This window comes from Jatropha curcas, chromosome 9 (genome assembly GCF_041381405.1).
Source record: "Jatropha curcas cultivar XTBG-Jc1 chromosome 9, XTBG_Jcur_1.0, whole genome shotgun sequence".
NCBI lineage: Eukaryota > Viridiplantae > Streptophyta > Magnoliopsida > Malpighiales > Euphorbiaceae > Jatropha > Jatropha curcas.
Genome location: NC_143159.1, coordinates 3,553,696 through 3,575,880, shown reverse-complemented (window position 1 = coordinate 3,575,880; position 22,185 = coordinate 3,553,696). Strand labels below are relative to the sequence as shown.

Here is a 22,185-nt window from a genome sequence, read left to right as displayed (position 1 = left end):
ATAATAATAAGGAAAGACGATCCCGTGTTTATGACGTGGCATTGGATAACACGTATTAAACTGTTAATATCCATTAAGGCACAATCCATCTGTAAATTGCCTCTCAAACCTTAACATAAGTACAACCGAGTCAAAATTTAACCGTGAAAACAGAGAGGGAACAGATTGAGGAGCGATGGGGCTATCCTGCTTCGCTTGCTTCGACGGAGGCAGTAAACAACAGAGACGGGAAGAGGACAGATTGGCTTCTGCGGAAGCTCGTGCCAAAGCGGCCGAAGCCGCACAGAAACGGTAACGTTTCCTCTGGTTATTTCAATTAATCTTCTTAGTTGATAGTTCATAATCTTTTTTTCAAGTCTAATCCCGAAAGCATCGATTTAGTACATTTCGAAAGAAAAAGATGGATTCTTTGTTTTTCGTTTTATTTCTTGTAGTTCAGTATCCAGGATATTCTGAAATACAATTCTATTTTCCAGCCGTCTTTTTATTTATTTGTACTTAACACCATTCTTGATCCTTTCAATGAACAGTGAATTTTACAAATTTATTGAAATAGTTGTTTGTTTGATGATCGAAAATGTTCCTGGGGTTTTCATACTGAACTAGCTTTATTTAATTGTCTGGTAAATTTTGGTAAAGATATGGATTTGCCTTGTATGATTTTGACATGGGAGAAAACATAATAGCAATGTTATTGTCATGTTGCGATAGCTAAGATTCAGATTCAGCCAATCTTGTAACTTTATATTATTGTGATCAGAAGATTTGAGTGCTAATTTTGGTGGAATTGAGTCAGTTACTTCGTGCAAAGGATATCCATACTTTATACCTGTTTATTTTAGGGCATTGCATCCATGATAGTTGACACATGTAGTTAGCAGTTAAATATTTGATCCAGACTCCAGGGAGATAAAGCGCCTTTTGACAATATCGTAATGGCATTCTTACTAGGAATTGAGATATCAAAGAGCAATTTGGATGCCCTTGGATCAGTTTCCTAAGTATTGTGATTTTATTCGCAGGCAAGAGGAATTTGAAAAATCTGCTGCAGGCAGAGCGGCACGTGCACAATTGCAAGGGATGGCAAAACAATCTGCAAATTCTAATAAAGGCGAACCAGTTCTAAAGGTCCTTTTTTTTCCCTCAATAACCCCCCAAACTGAGAGGAAAATAAAACCAGCTTCTTGGTACTGATAAATGTATTTCTGGTGTAACTGCATCTAAATTTTGAAATATTTTGACTGGATTCAATCTCTTTGATGGAGGACTATAATGATACCTACTTTATAATGTATCTCGTACCGTCTGGCCAAATGTCATACTGGCCATTGATGTGGAAACTTTATTTGGGTTCTTAGCCTGCTATTTTTGTTAGAGAGAACCTGAAAATTTGACTCTTGTTGGTTGGTGTGTTATGCAGTGGCAGATGGGTGGAGGTTAAGCTTGTTGACCGCGCAACTGCAGGTTCTATTGTAAGTCTATCTTACAGAATTAAAGAACTGTTTTTCTGAATATTGCATGATATCTTCAACTGGAGACTATGTGCCACAACTGAATAGACTGAGTCTGAGTCAAGGAAAGCTGTGTAATTTGATTTCTCTAAAGAGAGTTGACTGGCGAAAATCAGATCCTGGCTCAGGGCTTAGACCGACTTCCTTATGGATAACTTGAAGCCTGTTCTTATAAATTAATGTAGTTCTGTTTTGTGTGGCATGCATTATTCATTTATAAGTCTTCGTTTAAGACATTTTATTATGACAATTATTAGGAGATGCTCCATGTACAAGGTATTAGATTTTAGCACTAACTCTTATTATGATTTTTGCTTTCCACTTCATGTCAAAGAAAATCCTTAATCAAGAAAGTTATTTTAGAATGTCCAGTTCCTTAAAATTCTTGATGCATATAATTTCCTAACAATTATTTTAATTAGTTACACTACAGAATGAATATTACTCTATATGGTTCAGGAAACTAACTTGTAATCTGTCTTTCCTGTCTTGCTGTATTTGTGAACTGTGATAGGATTCAACGATGCCAATGTCTTCCCTACCAGTTTCTCTCATCTTGAAAGCAAATTGTCAATGTCTTGCTCCATGAAAGCTGTAAATATGTCAGAGGACAGAAAAAATGTGGAATGGTCGAACCTTGTATAAAGGAAGATTCTAAAATGTTTGTTTTTCTCCTAGCGCTTGTATGATTTCATAACATGTCACAAAATCAATATATGAGGAATTTGACATTGCAACCCATTGTGAGGAGAGAAGATGCTAGGGCATCAATGCAGTACGTGCTAGTTAAAAATTGAAATTCTGGTATCTGGCTAACCCGAAAACATGGAAATAAGCTTACATTAGATATCAATTAGAGGATAAAAATTGGAAAAAATGAAAATTATTGGCTTTGAACCCAAGAAAATCACCTTTTCAGCAATGGGAGAAACAAAGTCAGTTGTTTACTTTCTTTTTTTTTTTTTTTTTTTTTAACATTATTAATCAAAATATTGCGAAGACTGAGCTTTTAAAAGAAAAAGAATAGAGGAGTTAGGATGCAGCATTAATATTACTAACAAAAGTGGTATCTGTTTATCTGGTGATACCTACAAAGGGGAAAATGAAATAAAAGAAATAAAGAGGATGAAAATGTTAAAAGAAAATAGTTGGGTAAATCTTCTTTTTTTTTTTTTTTTTTTTGTTTGGATTGAAAAGAGAAAGAGCATAAGATTACATCAGGATGTTCGTAGGGTAAGATACCCCACAAATATCATGAAGAAGCATGCTAAGAATGCCTTGAGGAGGCCTGTCCCAAATATGGTTACCAATGCTTAATGTGGAAGCATGATGAGCCATCCAATCCGCACAAGCCTCACGATAAACATGTAAAACCTGAACCTGCCAGTCCCTAGCCAACAACTCCTTAATACTAAGAACCAGTTTTGCGAAATGGGAAGGAGGGGCCTGAGCTTGAGAGATGAGGAAACAAGCATGGGAATCGTCCACTTCCGCCACCAACTTCCTGATATCAGTGTCCCAGCCAATTGGAGACCCAAAAGAAGACCCCACAACTCAGCCATCAAAATAGAACAGCTCCCCAAATTGCAAGCAAACTTTCTGACACAAGTACCAGAGTTATCCCGAATCAAACCACCAGCTGACGCCCGACGTGACTGCATGGAGAAGGAACCGTCACTATTCAGTTTGAAACAGCCTGCTGCCGGCGTGTTCCAACCAATATTACACCAAGCTCGAACACCATCCGTCGGACTATGCAAATCAGACTTAGCTTCCACAATATCCTTAACAAACCTATACACCACAGCAGCTGGACTAGGCAAATCGTCATTTATTATAACCCTTGAAAGTGATTTTACTTTTTATTTTATTCACTAGAACTATCTTCAGGTTTAGCAACTTCAGAATTAGTACTTAACGAATGAGACAACTTGCCTATGTTTTAGATGAAAAAGAAATCTCCAACCTCTAGCGTCTTGGACGTGACGGGCCAGCTACGTTTCCATTTGGATCATTAGTTCGTCTCCATACCGTCATTCTTCCACTTTGATGTGATTAGTGATAGAAACTTCCTTAGTCATTGGTGTGAGCCTCATAAATCTTATCCAGCCACTCTCAAAAGATTCACATTCCAAGATTCCCAGGAAACAGAAGGATCAATATTTTCTCTAAGAAAGAGAGAAATGAATAATGATAATGTGAGAGCAGGTGAAGTGGAGTATAATTTAAATATGGAACAAGCAGAGCCTAATAGCGAGAGATACGAGAAACCATCAGAAGAAGAAGTAGAAAAACAAGGACAGTTATCAGTAGAGCAGATATTTGAGAGCCAACGAGTGCCATCATGGAGGGAGCAACTAACGTGGAGGGCTTTTGGGGTGAGCTTTGTTTTAAGTATATTATTCAGTTTTATAGTTATGAAGCTCAACCTTACAACAGGGATTATACCTTCACTCAATGTCTCTGCTGGTCTCTTGGGATTCTTCTTTGTGAGAACTTGGACAAAGATTCTTGAGACATCTGGTCTCCTGAAGCAGCCTTTTACAAGGCAAGAGAATACTGTCATTCAAACATGTGTTGTCGCCTCCTCTGGCATCGCCTTCAGTGGTATTACTCTTTTGCTTTATCTTTCTAATTTGGATTATCACATGAAAATAAGAAACTGTATTTTGAATATTTGTTGCTAATGAATAGGGGGTTTTGGGAGTTATCTATTTGGAATGAGTGGGATTGTTGCACAACAATCAACAGAAGATAATGGAACAGATATCAAAGACCCAAAATTAGGATGGATGATTGGGTTTCTCTTTGTTGTTAGCTTTCTTGGCCTCTTCTCTGTAGTGCCTTTGCGAAAGGTAAATCATATTCACTCTATTTCAGAAGATTTGACTCATTTTATTTATGTCTCTTATATAATTTCATTGGTTTCAGATTATGATCATAGATTTCAAGTTGACCTACCCAAGTGGTACTGCAACTGCTTATCTCATCAATAGCTTCCACACCCCTGAAGGAGCCAAACTGGCTAAGTAAGTCATTTTGGAGTGTCTCCTTGTTTTAATTAATTGTATAGTCACCTGAAAATTTTAGATTTATCTTACCAGTTCTTGTATTATTGTAGAAAACAAGTACGAGAGCTGGGCAAGTTCTTCTCCTTCAGCTTCTTGTGGGCTTTCTTTCAGTGGTTCTTCAAAGCCGAAGACGACTACTGTGGATTTTCCAACTTCCCTACATTTGGACTCAAAGCTAAAGAAAACATGTATATCTGTTGTTCTTTTTTGTTTTTTCTGTTCAAGAACTGTATAATTATCTTGACATTAATATACCTAACTCCTAAAAATTTGATTAAATTAAATATGCTTCAATGTCATTAATGAATCCCTCTACAGGTTTTACTTTGATTTCTCAGCAACCTACGTGGGAGTTGGAATGATTTGCCCATATGTCATAAACATATCAGTGCTACTTGGAGGAATTCTTTCTTGGGGTCTAATGTGGCCTCTAATTGATAGTAGGAAAGGTGATTGGTTTCCTGCGGATCTAAGCCCAAAAAGCTTAAGTGGCCTTCAGGGTTACAAGGTGAGTTTTTGATAACCACTACATATTGCTTGCTTCATGAAATTCATTTGAGATTTAAGTTTTTCTTTCTTTCTTTCTTTCTTTCTTTCTTTTTCAGGTGTTTATTGCTATTGCGTTGATTCTTGGTGATGGTCTATACAACTTCTGCAAGGTGTTAAGCCAAACTCTAGCAAGCTTGTATTTTCAATTCTATCCCAAAAGAAACAGACCAACAGATCTTCCAGTTGCAGATAGTCCACCTCTAAAGTTGCAAAAACTCTCTTACGATGACCAGCGGCGAACCCAACTCTTTCTCAAAGATCAAATTCCAACATGGTTTGCCATAACGGGTTATGTAACAATTGCTGCTATATCTGCAGCTGTTCTCCCACACATATTTACCCAGCTCAAATGGTACTACGTTATAGTCATCTATGTATTTGCACCAACCTTGGCTTTCTGTAATGCATATGGATGTGGACTAACAGACTGGTCCCTTGCATCCACTTACGGTCAACTTGCTATTTTCACCATTGGAGCGTGGGCTGGAGCCTCCCACGGTGGAGTTTTAGCAGGCTTAGCAGCTTGTGGTGTTATGATGAACATTGTGTCCACAGCTTCTGATCTAATGCAAGATTTCAAGACTGGGTACCTAACCCTGGCTTCACCTAGGTCTATGTTTGTAAGTCAAGTGATTGGCACTGCTATGGGTTGTGTAATTTCTCCTTCTGTCTTTTGGCTATTTGACAAGGCCTTTCATGACCTGGGTCTACCTCATAGTACCTATCCAGTCCCCAACGCTGTTGTGTACCGTGGAATGGCTATTCTAGGCGTAGACGGGTTTTCATCTCTACCGAAGAATTGTCTTTTGCTCTGTTACTGCTTTTTTGCTGCTGCAATTCTGATAAACATAATTAAGGATTTCTTGGGTAAGAAATGGGGAAGGTTTATTCCACTTCCAATGGCAATGGCTATACCATTTTATTTAGGACCATATTTTGCCATTGATATGTGTGTTGGCAGTTTGATTTTGTTTATTTGGGAAAAGATTAACAAGGCCAAGGCAGATGCTTTTGGACCAGCAGTAGCCTCTGGTTTAATTTGTGGAGATGGAATTTGGGTTTTGCCTAGTTCAATCTTGGCCCTTGCAGGGGTTAAAGCTCCTATTTGTATGAGGTTTTTCTCCAGATCAACAAATAATAGGATTGATAAGTTCTTAGGACTTTAGTAAATGAGGTTTAGTATATAAAAATATACTTGTAAAACAACTTTTCTCTGTATGTTGCACATTTCCTTCTTGTTTTCCGTTCTCTTAATGTTGTATATGGAGCATTTTAATGAAAATTGAATGGTGCTTAGCTTGAAGCCTGTAAATCGATACACAAATTTCCAATCAATGTTTTCAGCTGTCTCACTGTCTGTGAACGACCAGTAGTCCAATTGACGCACATGTTTAAGAATTGAGAAAGCACTGGTTTTTTTTTTTTTTTTTTTTCCTAAGGTACTGGTTTTTTAAAGACGACTGCGTGAAGAGCTGCTCGTCGCGAGTGACAATTCAACGATTTTAGCCGTCCTAGAACGACCTGTCGTGCAATTTGTGCACGAGTTTAATGGTACGTGCTGTATGTGGGTAAGTTGATCGAGGGTTAAAAATTAAAATGCGACGCTTTACTTAACAGGCCAGAGGAAAGATTTAAAATTCTCAAAATTTACCATCTGTACCACAGAAGAGAAGAAGATAATATATTATTTTTATTTTTTAAGTAAAAAAACGGAATATATTGTTTGTAGATATTATATTGGAATGCAATATTCCATTGCAATGAAAAATACAGAACAAATCTCAAACGATTTTGATATCAACAGAGGAACTCAACCCTACAGAAAGGTTGCTATACAACTTAATTAATCAAGGGAATCTATCGCTGAGATGGCGAGTGGAAATAAGCAAACAATGTCCAGCCTTCGCTACTCCTTTTTCTTGTTGATACTAACAGTTGAACTCAATGGCCATTTTGATGATTAAAGAAAAAACACATTTCGTGGAGATTCGTGTTTTAGGAGATTTACTGCCTAAAAATAATTGCAAAACCATTTTCATTCTAAGCTTTGTACGGGAGCCGAAAGCCTGAGCTCATATGCAGCTTGGAAAAAGTCTGCAGCTTGTTGTAGAGCTCCTTCCATTTTCGAGATTAAACCAAGATTCATCCATGCCTCATGATTTGTGGGGTCTAAGCGCAATGCATTCATTAAAAAGCTTCTTGCAATTGGAAATGACTGGCTTCCGAGCTTCATTAATACTCCTGCAGTTGAGACTATACTTGGAACATAGTCTGGTTCTATTGACAGTGCAACTGAGAAAGAAACAAGTGCTTCTTTGTATAGTGACTGTGCTTCAAAATACAATCCTGCAAAAAGAATTAAGGGTTTGATCAAGAAAATTGTTGTTATGACTTTTCTTATGGGAAAAGCAATAAATCTATTGAGCAGGCACATAAACCATATAAAGACAGCATTCCCACCTGTGGTATGCCAACTTCTGGGACAATGAAAATCCATTAATTTGGCTTTCTCCACACAAATTTTGGCATTGGACCAAGAACCAAGTTTTGTATAAATGGCGGCCAAATCTTGCCACACTGTCAATTCTAATTTTCTTTCTGCTAGTGCCTGCAAAGAGAGGAAAATTTTTTCAAAAATGCTGTCCTCACAATCAAATGCTGATTGGAACATGTTCACAAGTGCCTGTCAAGGTATGTCACAATAATGCATCATTGAACACGAAGATCAGTTTATGAAGGATTAAATTAATATATATATATATATATGTTCGCTCACTATTATTTGTTAGCTGTTTTTACATAAAAAAAAGTGCAGGTATCTGTATGTATAAATCATTACAATTTCAGACAACTCTTTCAACCATGGAGTTATACTCAAACATATGTCATGAGATGCTTAACCAAGAATGATGATAACAGCCATTGGTTGAGACATTTATATTTCTTATCTGTAACAAACTCATGTTTAAAGCTAATCACACAGCTATACATAAACATTAAAGATAATAGCAATAGCACACTTAATGAATACTCACCTCAGACTCAAACATATGTCCATGATCAGGGTTCTTGGCATTAAGATCTCTTTGTGCTTGAATAAGAGACAGCAATATTCTATATGTTTCTATTGCCTCCTTAGGCTGCTCCTGCGCGATTTGAAGTACAGCCTTCAATCTAAGAAGTTCAAACTGATCCATTCTCCCAGCCTCATCCAAAGCAAATTCAACAACTATTTCAGCATCCTTGAAACGATGCTGGGCAGAAACTATAAGAGCTAGTAGTTTCCAACCTTTCACTGAGTTACCAGCCATGGTTTCAGTATACAGAATAGCATTGTCAAAAGCGGCATCTAGATTCCTTTGCAGTGTGTTTTCAAGTGCAAGGCTATACATAACTTCTGGATCCTCCTGCCTATTGACCGCAGCATGGTTTAGAGAGTCCAAAGACTCTTTCTGAAGGTTAATTCTTTCAGAATCAGATAAGCAAATTCTTGCGGCATTGCCATAGCAAACACCGAGGAATTTATGGGCTTCAACCATGAAATGTTGATTTGGATTATTTTCCAAATTAATCAGTTTACGGGCAAAATTAATGCCTTCCTGAGCATGCTTGGGATCTTCAGAACACAGTTTTGCACCCAATAGATAGGAAGGGATATGAGGTTTGTGCTTTGATTCTGAAAACCCAGAAACTTTCTTTAAAAGGTTCAAAGCTGCTTCATTCTGGCCTGCAGCATTATAACAGAGAGCAAGAAAGTACCACCTCTCAGCTCGGTTGTAGACACCTGGAAGAGTCTGCTCCACATGCTCTGCCAATAACTCATACTGCCCAATAATTGAGAGGGCATAGGTCAGATGACTCATGATTTCTTCATCCCACTGGATTTCTCCATAAGCCACCTTATTCATGAGAACCAACAACAAAAGGATTGCTTCCTCTGTACTACTGCTGGGGGACCATGGACCCCATGCTTGTAAATGAGAGGGAAGTTTTGCTTCAACAGCACCGAAAAGTAAAATGGAAGCCAAGTCTTTTTGTACTCTAGCCAATCTATGTGGACCTAGATTCCATGGCTTGATTAGGGCCCGGCGATATGCAGTTATGGCTTCATCAAGCAAGCCTGCTTTTATCCACAGAATGGGTAGCAACTCCAATGCTTTGTGAAACATTTCCTCCAATTTGCAGTCTTCACCAATGCCTTCAGGCATACCATTAGGTAGTGCTGATTCAACTATGTCTAAAATAATAGTGCACTCCGTTGCAGCCTCTAACGAATAGAAATGAATATCAGAACCCTTTGGTCATTAATTTTTAATACAGAAACTTACTCAATACAAAAGAAGTGCAATCTCATTATAGGCTTACCAATTATTCAAGGTACAAACTAAAGTATATTTTATTTAAAAACAATCAGAACAAATTGAATAACTAAATTGTATAATTTTTCGGTCATGTTATTCACAGAAAGAACAAGGATATATTCGGAAAAATTAATGCAATTCAAAGAGTTATTTAGGACCTTAATATACTTCAATATGACATAATGCCTATCTTAGCTAGAAGGAGAGAAAAATTATTATACCTCTATAATGCCCGAGTTCCTCAAGTGATTTTGCTTTAAGTAAGATTGCTTCAAGTAGTAGACTCACTGAATGCATGGACATGATACTGGGAGGTGTAATATCACCTTTGGCACGTGGCTTTCTCTGCCGAGTTCTTTCAGCAATGGCCTTAATCATTTTAGGGGTTAAGCTTCTCGAGTCAATACCCTGGAATACCTGAAGGGCAGCTTCAAAGTTCCCTCTCTGGTATTCAAGCCTCCCCAGCAGTGCTCTAGCCTCCTATAACTCGTTAAGGCAAAAATAATTAAGTCAGACCACTAACTAATAAGATATAATAGAAAAAAGAGGCAATTAATCAACCCGACGGTTCAATTGGTAAAGTTACAAAAAAAATGATATCAACCCACCTCATAATTCAATGAGAGAGCTTCTTTGAGAGTGGATTCGGCTTCATCCACTTGAATATCCTCGAGTTTAGAATCCCAGTCTCCAGTAGTCCTAGATGAGAGACCGCTTGCCGAGAAATCCCTAGTGGCGAGTGACTCCGGCGACTGCGGTGGCTCTTCAAACTTAAATTGCTCACCTGAGCAAGCACACAACATCTTGTCCAAAACACACCAGCAGAAATTTGGATTTCTTTTGGTTTAATTCCCTACGAACCTTGAATTTTCATCTAGTACAAATGAAAATGGTTTTCCTCAGAAACCAACTGATTTACAGACGACAAAACACATTTAAGCTGGTCTAAATAAGATCAACAGGTTGTAGTCAATTGAATTCGTTATTGCAACCGTAAAAGGCACCGCATAACACATTAACAATTCCATTTTTAATGAATGATAATATAGTCTCAAAAAAAAAAAAAAAAAAAAAAAAGACTACAGCTACATAAAGGGTTTCAAATTCTAGCAGTTATGCAGATAAATCGACTTCTTATGACGACCAGATACAGAACTTACTTTCGCCATACCATTTGGAAAAGGAGCCGTTAAAATGCCGTTCTAAATCGGCATATAACAATGGCAGTGATCCGTAGCAAACAACGGAGTCTTGTTAACAAACAGAACCCAAAATCCAGGGCACTTCAACTAAAAAAAAAACACAGAGAAGTTTAAAGAGAACAAATAAAAAACCGGAGGGACAAAGAGGAAGTTTTAAAAGAGACTAGTAAGAAGGAGACAAAATTTATATAAAACGAATAAAACAAATACTTGCAGGAGATGGAAAGGGCGAGACAAACAAGAGAACAAAGCATTGGACTAACCAAAAATCACAGAAGCCAGAGACATAATTTAGCAGCATCCATTTTTAAATCCTTGAAAGCTACTCCTCCGAAGAAGCTTCTCTTTCCTGGTATGTGTATTTTTTTATTGATATCAAAAGAAATAAAATTGGACAGGTGTTAGTGTGTTACTGGCTTGAGCCTTTCGTTTTATATAACTGACTCTACCATACAGTGAGTTTTGTCCATGTGTGGGTATGGGCCAAATGACCTATACTACACCTGGTTGGTTGCAGCAGGGATACAGGTGCTCATAGATTCTGTTTTTGGTTTGAATCTTGAATGGTGATGTTTAAATCCCAAAAATGCCCTTGGGTTGTCGAAGAGAGAGAAGGCTACTCTGCTACACTGTTTCCTTTTGAAATTTAGTTTACCAGAATCCAAAACTAACAAACAAGGAAGAAAATTTACAGTCATTTGTCAATTACTTACAGCTGTGAATGTGAGAAGTTTTTTTTTTCTTCAGCTGTTTTTTTTATTTATTTTTCTTCAAGTAATTTAAATTTATATGAAAACAGCAACTAGACAGATATTTCCAGTTTAAGGATTGAATCCTGCTTGTGCTGGCTCCGTTGGATTAAAAGTTAAAGCATTTTCAATGAATATTTACTATAAAGATCGAATTCTTTACATCCATTTACATCCGTTGTTCAACCACTCAGTTCCATCACTCACGAATAATTAATTATAATTTTCTAACAAAACTGCTACTACAGGCTGTTTCGATATTTCTCTCATTCACAAAATTTCTGTAATTTAAAATAAATAATTAAAAACTTCATTCTTAAATTTATAAATCATCCTTTATTTTTGAAAATTAAAAACTAAAATTGAAGGAAATTTTTGAATTCAAAATAGATATCAACAAAAAGTAAGGACATTTTTGGATGGAATCTGAGTCTCTTTTGTGCTTTGGCTGACTCACTCACTTGTACTGCTTTTTATTTGATTTTCTTCAACTGATAAATATAAAATTATTACTTTCATAAAGCACATGTCATCCTTGGCAAGGATTGACTAAGTAGAATTTATCTAATAAAAAATTCTCTATAATTGCATTGCATTGCATTATAATTTTTACAAGTTATCATCAGTAATAATGGTAGTTTGCATTGATTTGTCGAGATGGGTCTTCCGTGACAGATTCGGAAAAAATTAACAAGTTGACACTTTTTTTTATTTATTTTAATCTATTTAAATAATTTAATTTATAAAATTATATTTATTAAATTAAATATTTTAATTTGATAAACAATTGTGCATAAAGAAAGCATAATTTGGAGATGACCTTTTGGGATTTAATTTCAAAAAACACCCAAACGTCCTTGTTGCTCGAGAAGAATTGATGCGGAAAACCAAAGATCCATATTTTATGCAACGTGATTGGTGGAGTTCTAATACATGTTATAAATTTATAATTGTCTGAATTATCTTTTAATTAATACTAACCTCATTTCATACTACTTGTAACATCTGAAAAAATAGCTTGTTTTAAAATAGTTGTCACATTTGTGGTTTAAGAAGTAATAAATATTTTTTTTATAGATACACTTTGCATATGATCGATAATTATTATTTCAATTTAATGATTTTCTTAGTATTAAATTAGAGGTAATATAGTTAATTTATTTAATAATTTAATATAACTTAGACAAATTTAATGACTTTCTTAAGAAATTTAAAATTTTAAACATGTCAAGTATTATGAAATAGAGATGGTATAAAAATTTAAATAAGAGTAATATTAGAATAAAATAATTAATACTATTTTGATTTTCTAAAATATCATCTAGATGAAAAAAAATTAAAACTTTCAAATTTAACAAAATGAATAAAGTATATAATTTCGCGTATGAACTTTTCATAAAAAAAAAACTGACACTATTAATTTTTATTTTGATCTATTAAATACTTTAATCATCAATTTTAAAAATTAAACTTACTGAACACTTTAGCTTAGCTTAAACCATTGAATAAAATCAAATCAATTACATAATTATAATATAATTAAAAATATGTAAAAATTATTACCTTAATAACATGATATAAATAAATTGAAGAAGTGGCTTCCTAGGGAGCAAAAATCTAGGATGTGTTGTGTTTTTCTGACAAATAAAAATACTTTTTTTCTGCACGTGCTAAGCACTTTTTCTAATGATAAGCTTCGGGTAATTGAAATTATGAGGTAAGTAAGTTGAGGCAATTATACATACATGTAATTAAAGATGTTGAGTCCACAAAAGAACAAGCAGGTCACGTGCTTTCCTTTCACATTAAGATTCCAATACACTAATACAGAAAAGGCAGAAGCAGAGGCACTAGTGTTTTCTGAAATCTTTTATTGTCCTCTTCTGTATTTTTCATGCCTGAGTCTGACAAACCCTTTTGGTGCTGTACGCGCTCTTTACAGCTCTTTGCCTTTGATTGAGTACGTCCCAACCCACCCACCCACCCACCAAGTTATGTCACCTTCATTTGCCAATTTCTTGCCATACATCATTTTTTAGGTTAATACCCCTTTAATACTATTATTAATGTTTGACTTGTACATCCAACTTCCTTCTTAGCCCCACAAGACACGTACAAAGCATTATCATTGAGGCATTGACATTCTGTCTAATCATGGATGATTCTTATTCTAATTTCTGATTTATCAGCTTGAGAAGGGAAAAAAAAAAAGTTAAAAATCAATTAGTTTCAAACCAAATTAATTTTTAAAATAAAAATTTGGAGTCAAAATCAATAGGAATTGGATTCTGTACATTAAAATTGAGGAAAAAAAAAATAGAACTAACTAAAATCAATCGGTTTAATTTGGATCGATCTCAATTCTTAGTTTTATGATCAGAACTGTTGGTCGCGAGAATTAAACTTATTAGTTTCAAACTATAATCACATTTATTAACATTGTGATTTTACCCATTTGAATTTCAAAAATAAGACTATAGAGGAAAAATAAATCATGGGACCACGTTTCATTTTCTCTTCATTTTAAAAGGAAAGTTGGAGGAAAATGATCAAATTATAATTTTACCCCTATTTATTGTACTTTATTGAAAAAAAAAAGAATAAATTCATAATTTTACTATTCATAAAATCATTTTCCTTCCTTATTTCCCTCTCAAATATCCAAACATCAAAAGAAAAAAAATTCTTATATATTTTTCCTCTTTATTTTCCTTCCATATTTTCTTTCCTCCCTAAATTGTAATCCAAACAGACTATAACGGCTAAAGCTCTTGCCTCCCAACCAAATGCGAGTAGCAATTGAAATTGTTTTGGGCCAACATCAAGATCAACGGAGGCCCAATCTTTGACAGTGGCCCAGGCCTCAAAGTCGGTCCGATGTTTGTAATAATATCGTCTCATCGTTGCAATTTCATCCGTAATTTCCAGTAGCAAGAAACAAAAATCAAGCTGAAGCAGAAGCTGAAGAAGACGGAGCTATTTTGAATTGATCTCAGTCGCATCATATCGCATCCTCTTCTTGAGGCCAAAGATGCCTCGAAAATGTGGAGGGAAATTAGAGACAGAGAAGCGGGGAAAACCCGTCCTATTTCCTTCACGAACCGGGTTAAGTCCAACCGGATCGCTAATCTTCAACTCTCCAATTACAAAGACATCGTCTCTCCTCATAGAGGCTCCGTCAACTCTCTTCAGGTACATAAATTAAGTTTTTCAAATTAATTTTACTTAATCAATAGCGATAGGCGATGTTTTGATCATGAAATCAGGTTGATTTGACAGAGGGCCGTTATTTATTATCCGGTGCATCGGATGCATCAGCTGCTGTTTTTGATATTCAAAGGGCTGCGGATTATGAAGGAGGAGGTGTTATTGCTAAGCACAAGTCAATATTTGTTGTTGACAAGCGTCATGAAGCCGGACATAAATATTCCATTGCTTCAGCTATATGGTACCCTGTGGATACAGGGCTATTTGTCACGGGTTCCTATGATCATTATATAAAAGTTTGGGACACTAATTCCACTCAGGTATTTACTATGTACTCCCTTGATGGTTTTCCTGGTCGTTGCTTTGTGGTCTTTTTTTTTTTGTGCTTGAATTACAGTTATTGCTTTGGTATTTATTTTGACAATTATTTGTTTGTTTTTTGTATGTCTGGAAGGTGGTGATGCATTTTAAAATGCCTGGAAGAGTTTATAGAACTGCAATGTCTCCGTTGGCAACTTCTCATATGTTGATAGCTGCAGGAACTGAAGATGTTCAAGTTCGACTTTGTGATATTGCTTCCGGTGCATTTGCACATACACTTTCTGGTCACCGTGGTAAGCTAGTTTGCAATTAATAACTTGAAAAGGTAGAAACTTTACAGTTTAGATTAGTGTCCTGGCTCATAGATTGGAACATTGGTTTAGGTTGCTGTTTGGTTTGGGTTTCCACCTTCAATGTGTAATATGAGCAATACAATAGTCTTATTCTAAACTCTGTTTTATGAGTTAACTTCCATCAGGGGGATGATAAAGGGACATTGTGCTATTTCCTTGATGACAGCTAGTGTTATGTCAGTGGAATGGTCAACTTCAAGTGAGTGGATTTTGGTTACTGGAGGATTTGATGGTGCCATACGGTTTTGGGATATCAGACGTGCTGGGTGTTTTCGTGTTTTAAATCAGACTGAGTCTCAGCTTGGGAGACGCCCACCAATTCTTTCACGCTCCATCACAAATAAGGTCCAGTCTCTCTCTCTCTCTCTCTCTCTCTCTATATATATATATATATATATATATATATATATATATATACATACACACACATGCCTGTCATGCAGAGTTGTTCCTCAGTGTGCACTCAAATTCGTATGTCATTATGAGCTGGTCATCTATTAAAATTTGTTCAAAGTTAGTTTAATAATTTCTTCTGTCTATTTTTTATAGTCACTTTGCCTCAGCATTCAGTTACACATTATTCTGCTGGCACAGTTCGAGAGTCCTTTTTCATCTATTAATAATATTCAGGTTTCAATTTTAAGGCCTTATCTGTGGCTCAAAATTTGTCTTCAAAATCACAGGCAGCACAAAAGAAATCAGCTAGTGGGAATGAAATGAGGAAGTCACCTCTTGGTCGAACTCCAGTCAAGGGACCTGTCAGGCGCAGATTACATCCAGGGATGTCATCTATGCTGGACAGTGGTGCTGCCCATTTTGGTGCTGTTACTGGTCTAAAAATGACTGAAGATGGAATGTATATTCTAAGTGCAGGTTTAGTTGTTTTCATTACCTTAAAATTATTTTGAGACTAATTCATTCTATAAAATTTGAGATGATACATGTGGTACCGAGACATGCATAATGAGTCTAAGGTTAAAGTGGCATTTAGTTAAATTGTTAATGGTCCTTTTGCAGATTGATAAAAGTCCTCCTGAACCCATTCTTCGATCTGCTGCTTTAACTCAAATACTCAATTGGGTTATTCATTGATATTACAGAAGTTGTTCAAAAGGATAGTCACAGGCTGTGGCAGTGTTGCAGTTATGTTCTGATTAAATGTTAGTTGAAGAAGGTGCACATAGTGTCTCATTGGGATAAAGCAGTAGGCAGCTATCTAAACATTGTTGCACTGGGAATAAAATATTGGAAGAGATTTGCTCAAGAGCTTTACTAGTAGAGCTTAGATTAGAAGTTAATTAATTAAGGTTTCCATTTTCTTTATTGGCCTGAACGAGTTGTTATTCCTTCCTCTCATATTTCATGAATGTTAAGAACTTCACCTGTAAGAGCAACTTTTTTTTCTCTATTTATTATTTGACTTTATCTCTATACTTGGATTTCAGGATCTGATTCAAGAATGAGATTATGGGATATTGAATCTGGCTGCAATACACTTGTGAACTTCGAAACTGCTCGACTACAAACCACCAAGCCACTTCAATTGGCCACAACACAAGATTCATCCCTTGTTTTTGTCCCATGCATGACAACTGTGAAGGTAGATGTCATTTCTGCCTTTATTTTCTGTGCGTATAATTTTTATTGAAAACGGAACAAAGGTACAGTTGTATTGGAACATTAGTTGTTACTTTTTGTTCTTTAGGCATTTGATGTTTGGTCGGGTAGGACTTTCATGACTTTTCGTGGTCATTATGAGGAAGTGAACTGTTGCTGGTTCAACTCACAAGATCAGGTTAAATCCTTTTCCCATTAACTTGATTCACAATTCTAATTGTATTTCTTATAAACTGGAGAAAGCAACATCTTTGCTACAATGTCAATTAGGTTTTATCAAACAGTTTAGGTTCTGAATCCCCTTATCCAGTACAATTTGTGAATATTAGATCAGAACTCAAAATCATGATTTATTCTTCTGTAGTTATAGATTTCTTTCCTAAGACCCGAGTAGTGTTCATGCAAATGCAAAGAGAAGCTTGTGCTGTTATTAGGCCCGCTTCATCAGGGGAAGAAGAAATATAACTTGATTTAAGGTTATTAGATCAGAAATATTAGATCAGAACTCAAAATCATGATTTATTCTTCTGTAGTTATAGATTTCTTTCCTAAGACCCGAGTAGTGTTCATGCAAATGCAAAGAGAAGCTTGTGCTGTTATTAGGCCCGCTTCATCAGGGGAAGAAGAAATATAACTTGATTTAAGGTTGTTCTGCAGTTTTTTACTTGAAACTTTTTTTTTTTTTTTCCATAAAAAAAGCATCTACATCACTGTTTCCTCACCATAAAGATTCACTAATCATGTATATATTGTTGCAAGTTGTGACTATTTGACTGATTTATTCTGTGACAGGAAATGTACACAGGTGGCAATGATAACCAAATTCTAGTCTGGTCTCCATCCAGATTGATTTCTAATGAGATGGTAGAACCTCTTTATTCATTCAATTTTTAAAATTTTTTATTCTTGTCCATCCATTTTAATTGCATGTGTCTCCAGTAAACAGATTTTAACCATTAGTAGCTGCAGATGGTTGGTTTCTTATTAAGTTTTTAACACGGATGCAGGAAACAGGGCCAGCTGAGGATCGGGATAACTGGAGCGATTAATATCAGCGGCTACATCTTTGTCTGCCACATATTTGTGTTTTCGCACGCTGTAACCTACATGTACGTGCCGGCTGACTATTCTTTATTTTGGGTCAACTTATATTGCCTTCAACAATAGATTGTGGTTTTTACCTCTGTCAACTGTAATATAAAAGGTTTTTCCTCATACTGATTCTGTAATTTACTTTCTTTTAATAAAATTGTGAATTTACATTTGGTATTGGCAGTTATTAATTTATTTGTTCAAATCATTTCAGTAAATTAGTTAATGAAATAATTCACCGTTCACAAAATAACCCTCCGCGGACCGCAGTCTTAAATTTCAAGCAATGTTTATTATTTATAGTTATGCCTTAATCGATTAAACCCATAAACCGAGCATTGAATAAAAATTTTGTTAAAAACAGATAATAAACTATTAAAATGAATAAAACCAATTGGATTCGTAATTTAATTTTTTAATCTGTGTAATTTTTTATTTTTTTATTTAATTAGTTTTTTAAAAAAATTTATATAAAAATAAAAGAAATAAATTTGAGAACCTCACAGTATTTACACATTTATCTAAATCATTATAGGAATAAAAACTTACATTTTAAATTAACAAGAATGCAGTTATAAGATGATCTAACCATTCAATTTGCTAAATCCATATAACTTCTGATTTATGTATATTGGAAACATAATAGTTCTTTAAAAATTACTCTCTAATTTATCGCTTTTCTAGCCAATGGCTCTCAATATTCTCTTATAGTTTTTATGATTTTAAACATAATAGCTCTTTAATTCTAATTTTTTAGTTTTCTCTCTTACTGTGATTTGTGAATTTTATAACTTTAAAATTTAGACTTTTAAAAAAAATAATGGCTAGTATTTTTTTTTTTTACGAGTTTTTGAACTCTTGAATATTGATGTTTATATGCCCTTACTATTGTTCTCTCTTTTCAAATCTATTTTGTTTCTCTTCAGAAAAAATAACATACACATTATTAGCTTGAAGAGTGCGACTCTATCTAAAGAGTAAGACTCTAAAATTTGAGCATTTGGTATTAACTTGGATAGGAAAAATTGAAGAACTTGTAGAAAACTGCCTTACCTCTCTGATTTCTGGATATTATTAAACGTAATACCTCTTTAAAAATTATTCTCTAATTTTAACCTTTATAGCTTTTAAACAAAAAATAACTTTTGATATCCTCTTATGATTTTTATAGTTTTTATGCAGATTGCTCTTAGTAACTCTTGATATTCTCTTTAATTTGTAAGTCCTATGACCTTCAAACACAATAACTTTTAATGTTCTTTCTTGTTATATTTATAAAGACTTTAAAAATAATGGCTTTCAATATTTTTTTTATGAATTTTACAGCTCTTAAATATTACTGTTCATGTTCTTATCATTGTTCTCTTTTCGGATGTATTCTCTTGAAAAAAAAAAACCTACACAATCTTGCAAAGTACTGAAGACCTCAAAATCTAGTAGATTTTTAACTGACTACGATAACAATAACAATCACAATAAGAATAAGGTTGATGACAAAGAAATTGTTGAAATTAACCTAGTATTTCTATCTAGTATGAAAGTCCAATTCTGCCTAATATTACCTAATATAATTTTGATTTAGACAAAACAAAATGCTGGTTCATTCTTAGGATACTAATCTTTTTTACAACCACGCACTCATTTTTTTTACTCTTAATTTTTTTTTATCTATATAATATTAAAGCATAAATTTTTTATTTAAATTAAAATAAATACAAATTGATTAATTTGTATTGAAATTTGTTGTCCAAACTACTTATATATAATGGTACTTTTACGTACTTAATTCTATTTTATATAATGAAATTGTTTGAAAATAAAAAGTTCAATCCAATTTCTAGATCTAATATTTCAATCCTTAATTTATAAAAAAAGATTTTTAATACCAAGAAAAAAAAATCAAATCATGACTCAATCTTCAGCCTCTATCCTCAACTCCAAATCAATATTTATATAATACTATAGTGAAAAATAAAAATAAAAGTAAATCATTTTTTTTTTTTGCTAGGTAAGAAAGAAACGAAATAAGAAAAGTACATTAGAAAAAAAAAGTATGCACATAATAAATTCTTAACACCCTAAAAGGTAAACTTAAAACAGAAATAAAGTTCTTTTTTTTTTTTAAATGCACAAATACTATTTTCTTTCAAGTCAAAGAGATTTAAAATATAAGAGAAAAATATTTAAAAAATTAAAAATACTTAATCATCTATTTATTGCAATAGATATATAAATCTTTTAACAATTACAAATTAATTCAATAATATAAAAATTATTTATATATATTTATTTAAAAAATAATTTTTATAAATTTTATCTAATCAATTAATAAAATATAATTTTCTAATTAGACTAAAATATTCCAGATTTTATTAAATGCGCTGAGATGAGATCTTATTATTTCCCTATTTCCATATTTATATATAATATAGATATATATATTTATCAAGAGCAAAAAACTCCCCTATTCTTATATTTAAATATAATATACATATTGCCGTCAACATGATACCATGAAAAGAAAAAAAAAACATTGAAGTCATCATAAAAACTTTATAATTTAAAAGGGAGAGATTAAAGTGTCAATGGAATCATAATTTTAAAACTTAATAGTTTGTTGAATTATAATAAAAACTTAATATTTTACAAATCAATTTCTCAAAACCGACAATGAAAATAGACAATTTTCTTTAAATTTGATATTGAGGAAAGAATCAAAGTATTGATAAAATAATAAATTAAAAATCTCATTATTAAATTAAAACAAAAATCTCTTTAGCAGCAGTTTAATTTGACTTGGTTCGATTTTGCGGTTTAGGCGATAAATAACATCATGCAAGGAAATAACATTCGACATTTATCTAGTAAACAAGGAAAAAAAAAATAACATCATGCAAAATATGAAAAACAAATTCAGAAAAATTATACCATCAAATACATATGATTTCGAATAGCTATTAAAAGTTTTTCAATTAATTTTTGAATATGTATTTTTTTGGTATATAAAAGTGAAAAAATATTATATAAATATTAATTGTACTAATCTAAGTCTCTACGTTTAAGAAGACTATCTAAAATTAGTAACTATAGTTGACTTATTAAGCTCATAAACTCCCGAGTAGACTATCTGATGTTTCTAATCAACTATTATTACCTATAATAATAGGTATTAAGTACATATAGACCCTCTAACATTGCAAATTAACTAAGCTCATAAACTAAGCAAACTACTAATTAGGTCTCCATGATTAAGAAGACTACCTAAAATTACTAAATAACTATAGTTGACTAGTTAACTATAATATTGTATACTTAACTAATTAATTATAATTAACTCCACTATTGCTAATTAAGTATAGTTATCTAACTAATTAGTCATATACTATCTAAAATATAAGCACTTATTAAAGTACATATTAAAGTACATAAACTAAGTACATAAACTATCTAACACATTAACTAATTATAGTTAATTAGTTTAATTAACTATAATTAACTATATTATTTACTGTAGTAACTATAGTTACTTTACTAAGTATAAACTAAGTTGACTATCGAGATTATAAAATAACTACAGTTAATTTTATTAACTCATTTTGTCGAATACCGTCACTCTCCCTTCACATTGCATAGAGAAAGCCTTACCTATATGCTTCTCTCTGGAAAAATCATATCTTCTTTTTAACGATTTTTTTTTTTTTTTAAGTGCTCAATCAACTCAAAGGCAATGATAATTTATGCCATTTCTTACCTCTGCCCTTGACGAGGAAAAAAATTACAAAAACTACCAAATAACCTACAGCTAGTTACAAATCTGCATAGTTTATCACTCATGAGTCATTTGAGTCCCACCAAAAATTTTGAAAAACTCCCCGAAAGATGGTTCTCTTCGAATAATATATCACGGCTAGAAAGAAAAATTTCACTTCCATCGACATAATGGAACATCTCACATGCAATTTGGCCAAAAGTGACATATTTCAATAAAGTGATATGTATTAGAGTTAAAAAAAACAAAAACAATCAAAGCTTACCAATGTTGTCTTAACTGCAGTTAATTCAAAATACTTGACCATGTGGTTGCGTCAAGTTAGATCACCACCGAGTTTAAGAAAAAGGTTTATCTTTACCGGTATCATTTTCTATGATACC

At 33.6% G+C, this 22,185-nt stretch overlaps 4 protein-coding genes across 8 annotated transcripts; 3 read left to right on the top strand and 1 right to left on the bottom strand.

The window, feature by feature from the left end:
• Positions 1-98: 98 nt before the first annotated feature.
• Positions 99-2,248, top strand: LOC105630844 (uncharacterized). Its single transcript, XM_012212826.4, has 4 exons — positions 99-291; positions 1,023-1,128; positions 1,421-1,472; positions 2,026-2,248. The coding sequence occupies exons 1-3, from the start codon at positions 176-178 to the stop codon at positions 1,439-1,441; spliced, it is 243 nt and encodes an 80-aa protein (XP_012068216.1). The 5' UTR covers positions 99-175; the 3' UTR covers positions 1,442-1,472; positions 2,026-2,248.
• Positions 2,249-2,790: 542 nt separating this feature from the next.
• On the top strand, positions 2,791-6,443 carry LOC105630845 (putative metal-nicotianamine transporter YSL7). Its single transcript, XM_012212827.4, has 6 exons — positions 2,791-4,118; positions 4,206-4,366; positions 4,443-4,540; positions 4,633-4,770; positions 4,901-5,090; positions 5,188-6,443. Exons 1-6 carry the CDS (start codon positions 3,695-3,697, stop codon positions 6,295-6,297), a joined length of 2,121 nt encoding a protein of 706 aa, XP_012068217.1. The 5' UTR covers positions 2,791-3,694; the 3' UTR covers positions 6,298-6,443.
• A 355-nt stretch (positions 6,444-6,798) lies between these two features.
• Positions 6,799-11,113, bottom strand: NPGR1 (no pollen germination related 1). Of its 4 annotated transcripts, none has more exons than XM_037637659.2 (7): positions 10,958-11,112; positions 10,653-10,781; positions 10,101-10,366; positions 9,714-9,972; positions 8,167-9,398; positions 7,592-7,739; positions 6,799-7,477 (listed from the first exon to the last, which is right to left on the bottom strand). In XM_037637659.2, the coding sequence occupies exons 3-7, from the start codon at positions 10,293-10,295 to the stop codon at positions 7,167-7,169; spliced, it is 2,145 nt and encodes a 714-aa protein (XP_037493587.1). In that variant the 5' UTR covers positions 10,296-10,366; positions 10,653-10,781; positions 10,958-11,112; the 3' UTR covers positions 6,799-7,166. The 4 variants fall into 4 exon arrangements, with proteins under 4 accessions (XP_037493587.1, XP_037493588.1, XP_037493589.1 ...); XM_037637660.2 differs by having other exon boundaries at positions 10,664-10,781; XM_037637661.2 differs by lacking the exon at positions 10,653-10,781 and having other exon boundaries at positions 10,958-11,113.
• Positions 11,114-14,352: 3,239 nt separating this feature from the next.
• Positions 14,353-18,210, top strand: LOC105630848 (WD repeat-containing protein ATCSA-1). 2 transcript variants are annotated; one of them, XM_089726454.1, is made up of 9 exons: positions 14,353-14,635; positions 14,710-14,970; positions 15,105-15,264; positions 15,491-15,669; positions 16,008-16,197; positions 16,770-16,924; positions 17,030-17,119; positions 17,734-17,805; positions 17,949-18,210. In XM_089726454.1, exons 1-9 carry the CDS (start codon positions 14,486-14,488, stop codon positions 17,988-17,990), a joined length of 1,299 nt encoding a protein of 432 aa, XP_089582580.1. In that variant the 5' UTR covers positions 14,353-14,485; the 3' UTR covers positions 17,991-18,210. The 2 variants fall into 2 exon arrangements, with proteins under 2 accessions (XP_089582580.1, XP_089582581.1); XM_089726455.1 differs by lacking the exon at positions 17,030-17,119.
• Positions 18,211-22,185: the final 3,975 nt, after the last annotated feature.

Excerpts from the sequence above, each read along its gene's own strand:
- LOC105630848 (XM_089726454.1), top strand. The coding sequence starts at position 14,486 with ATGTGGAGGGAAATTAGAGACAGAGAAGCGGGGAAAACCCGTCCTATT. Across the intron at positions 16,198-16,769 it reads AATGTATATTCTAAGTGCAG|GATCTGATTCAAGAATGAGA; the intron begins GTTTAGTTGTTT and ends CTTGGATTTCAG. Across the intron at positions 16,925-17,029 it reads CATGCATGACAACTGTGAAG|GCATTTGATGTTTGGTCGGG; the intron begins GTAGATGTCATT and ends TTTGTTCTTTAG.
- NPGR1 (XM_037637661.2), bottom strand. The coding sequence starts at position 10,295 with ATGTTGTGTGCTTGCTCAGGTGAGCAATTTAAGTTTGAAGAGCCACCG. Across the intron at positions 9,973-10,100 it reads CTCTCTCATTGAATTATGAG|GAGGCTAGAGCACTGCTGGG; the intron begins GTGGGTTGATAT and ends AACGAGTTATAG. Across the intron at positions 7,740-8,166 it reads GACATATGTTTGAGTCTGAG|GCACTAGCAGAAAGAAAATT; the intron begins GTGAGTATTCAT and ends CTCTCTTTGCAG.
- LOC105630845 (XM_012212827.4), top strand. The coding sequence starts at position 3,695 with ATGAATAATGATAATGTGAGAGCAGGTGAAGTGGAGTATAATTTAAAT. Across the intron at positions 4,367-4,442 it reads CTGTAGTGCCTTTGCGAAAG|ATTATGATCATAGATTTCAA; the intron begins GTAAATCATATT and ends CATTGGTTTCAG. Across the intron at positions 5,091-5,187 it reads GTGGCCTTCAGGGTTACAAG|GTGTTTATTGCTATTGCGTT; the intron begins GTGAGTTTTTGA and ends TTTCTTTTTCAG.
- LOC105630844 (XM_012212826.4), top strand. The coding sequence starts at position 176 with ATGGGGCTATCCTGCTTCGCTTGCTTCGACGGAGGCAGTAAACAACAG. Across the intron at positions 292-1,022 it reads GCCGAAGCCGCACAGAAACG|GCAAGAGGAATTTGAAAAAT; the intron begins GTAACGTTTCCT and ends TTTTATTCGCAG. Across the intron at positions 1,129-1,420 it reads AAGGCGAACCAGTTCTAAAG|TGGCAGATGGGTGGAGGTTA; the intron begins GTCCTTTTTTTT and ends TGTGTTATGCAG.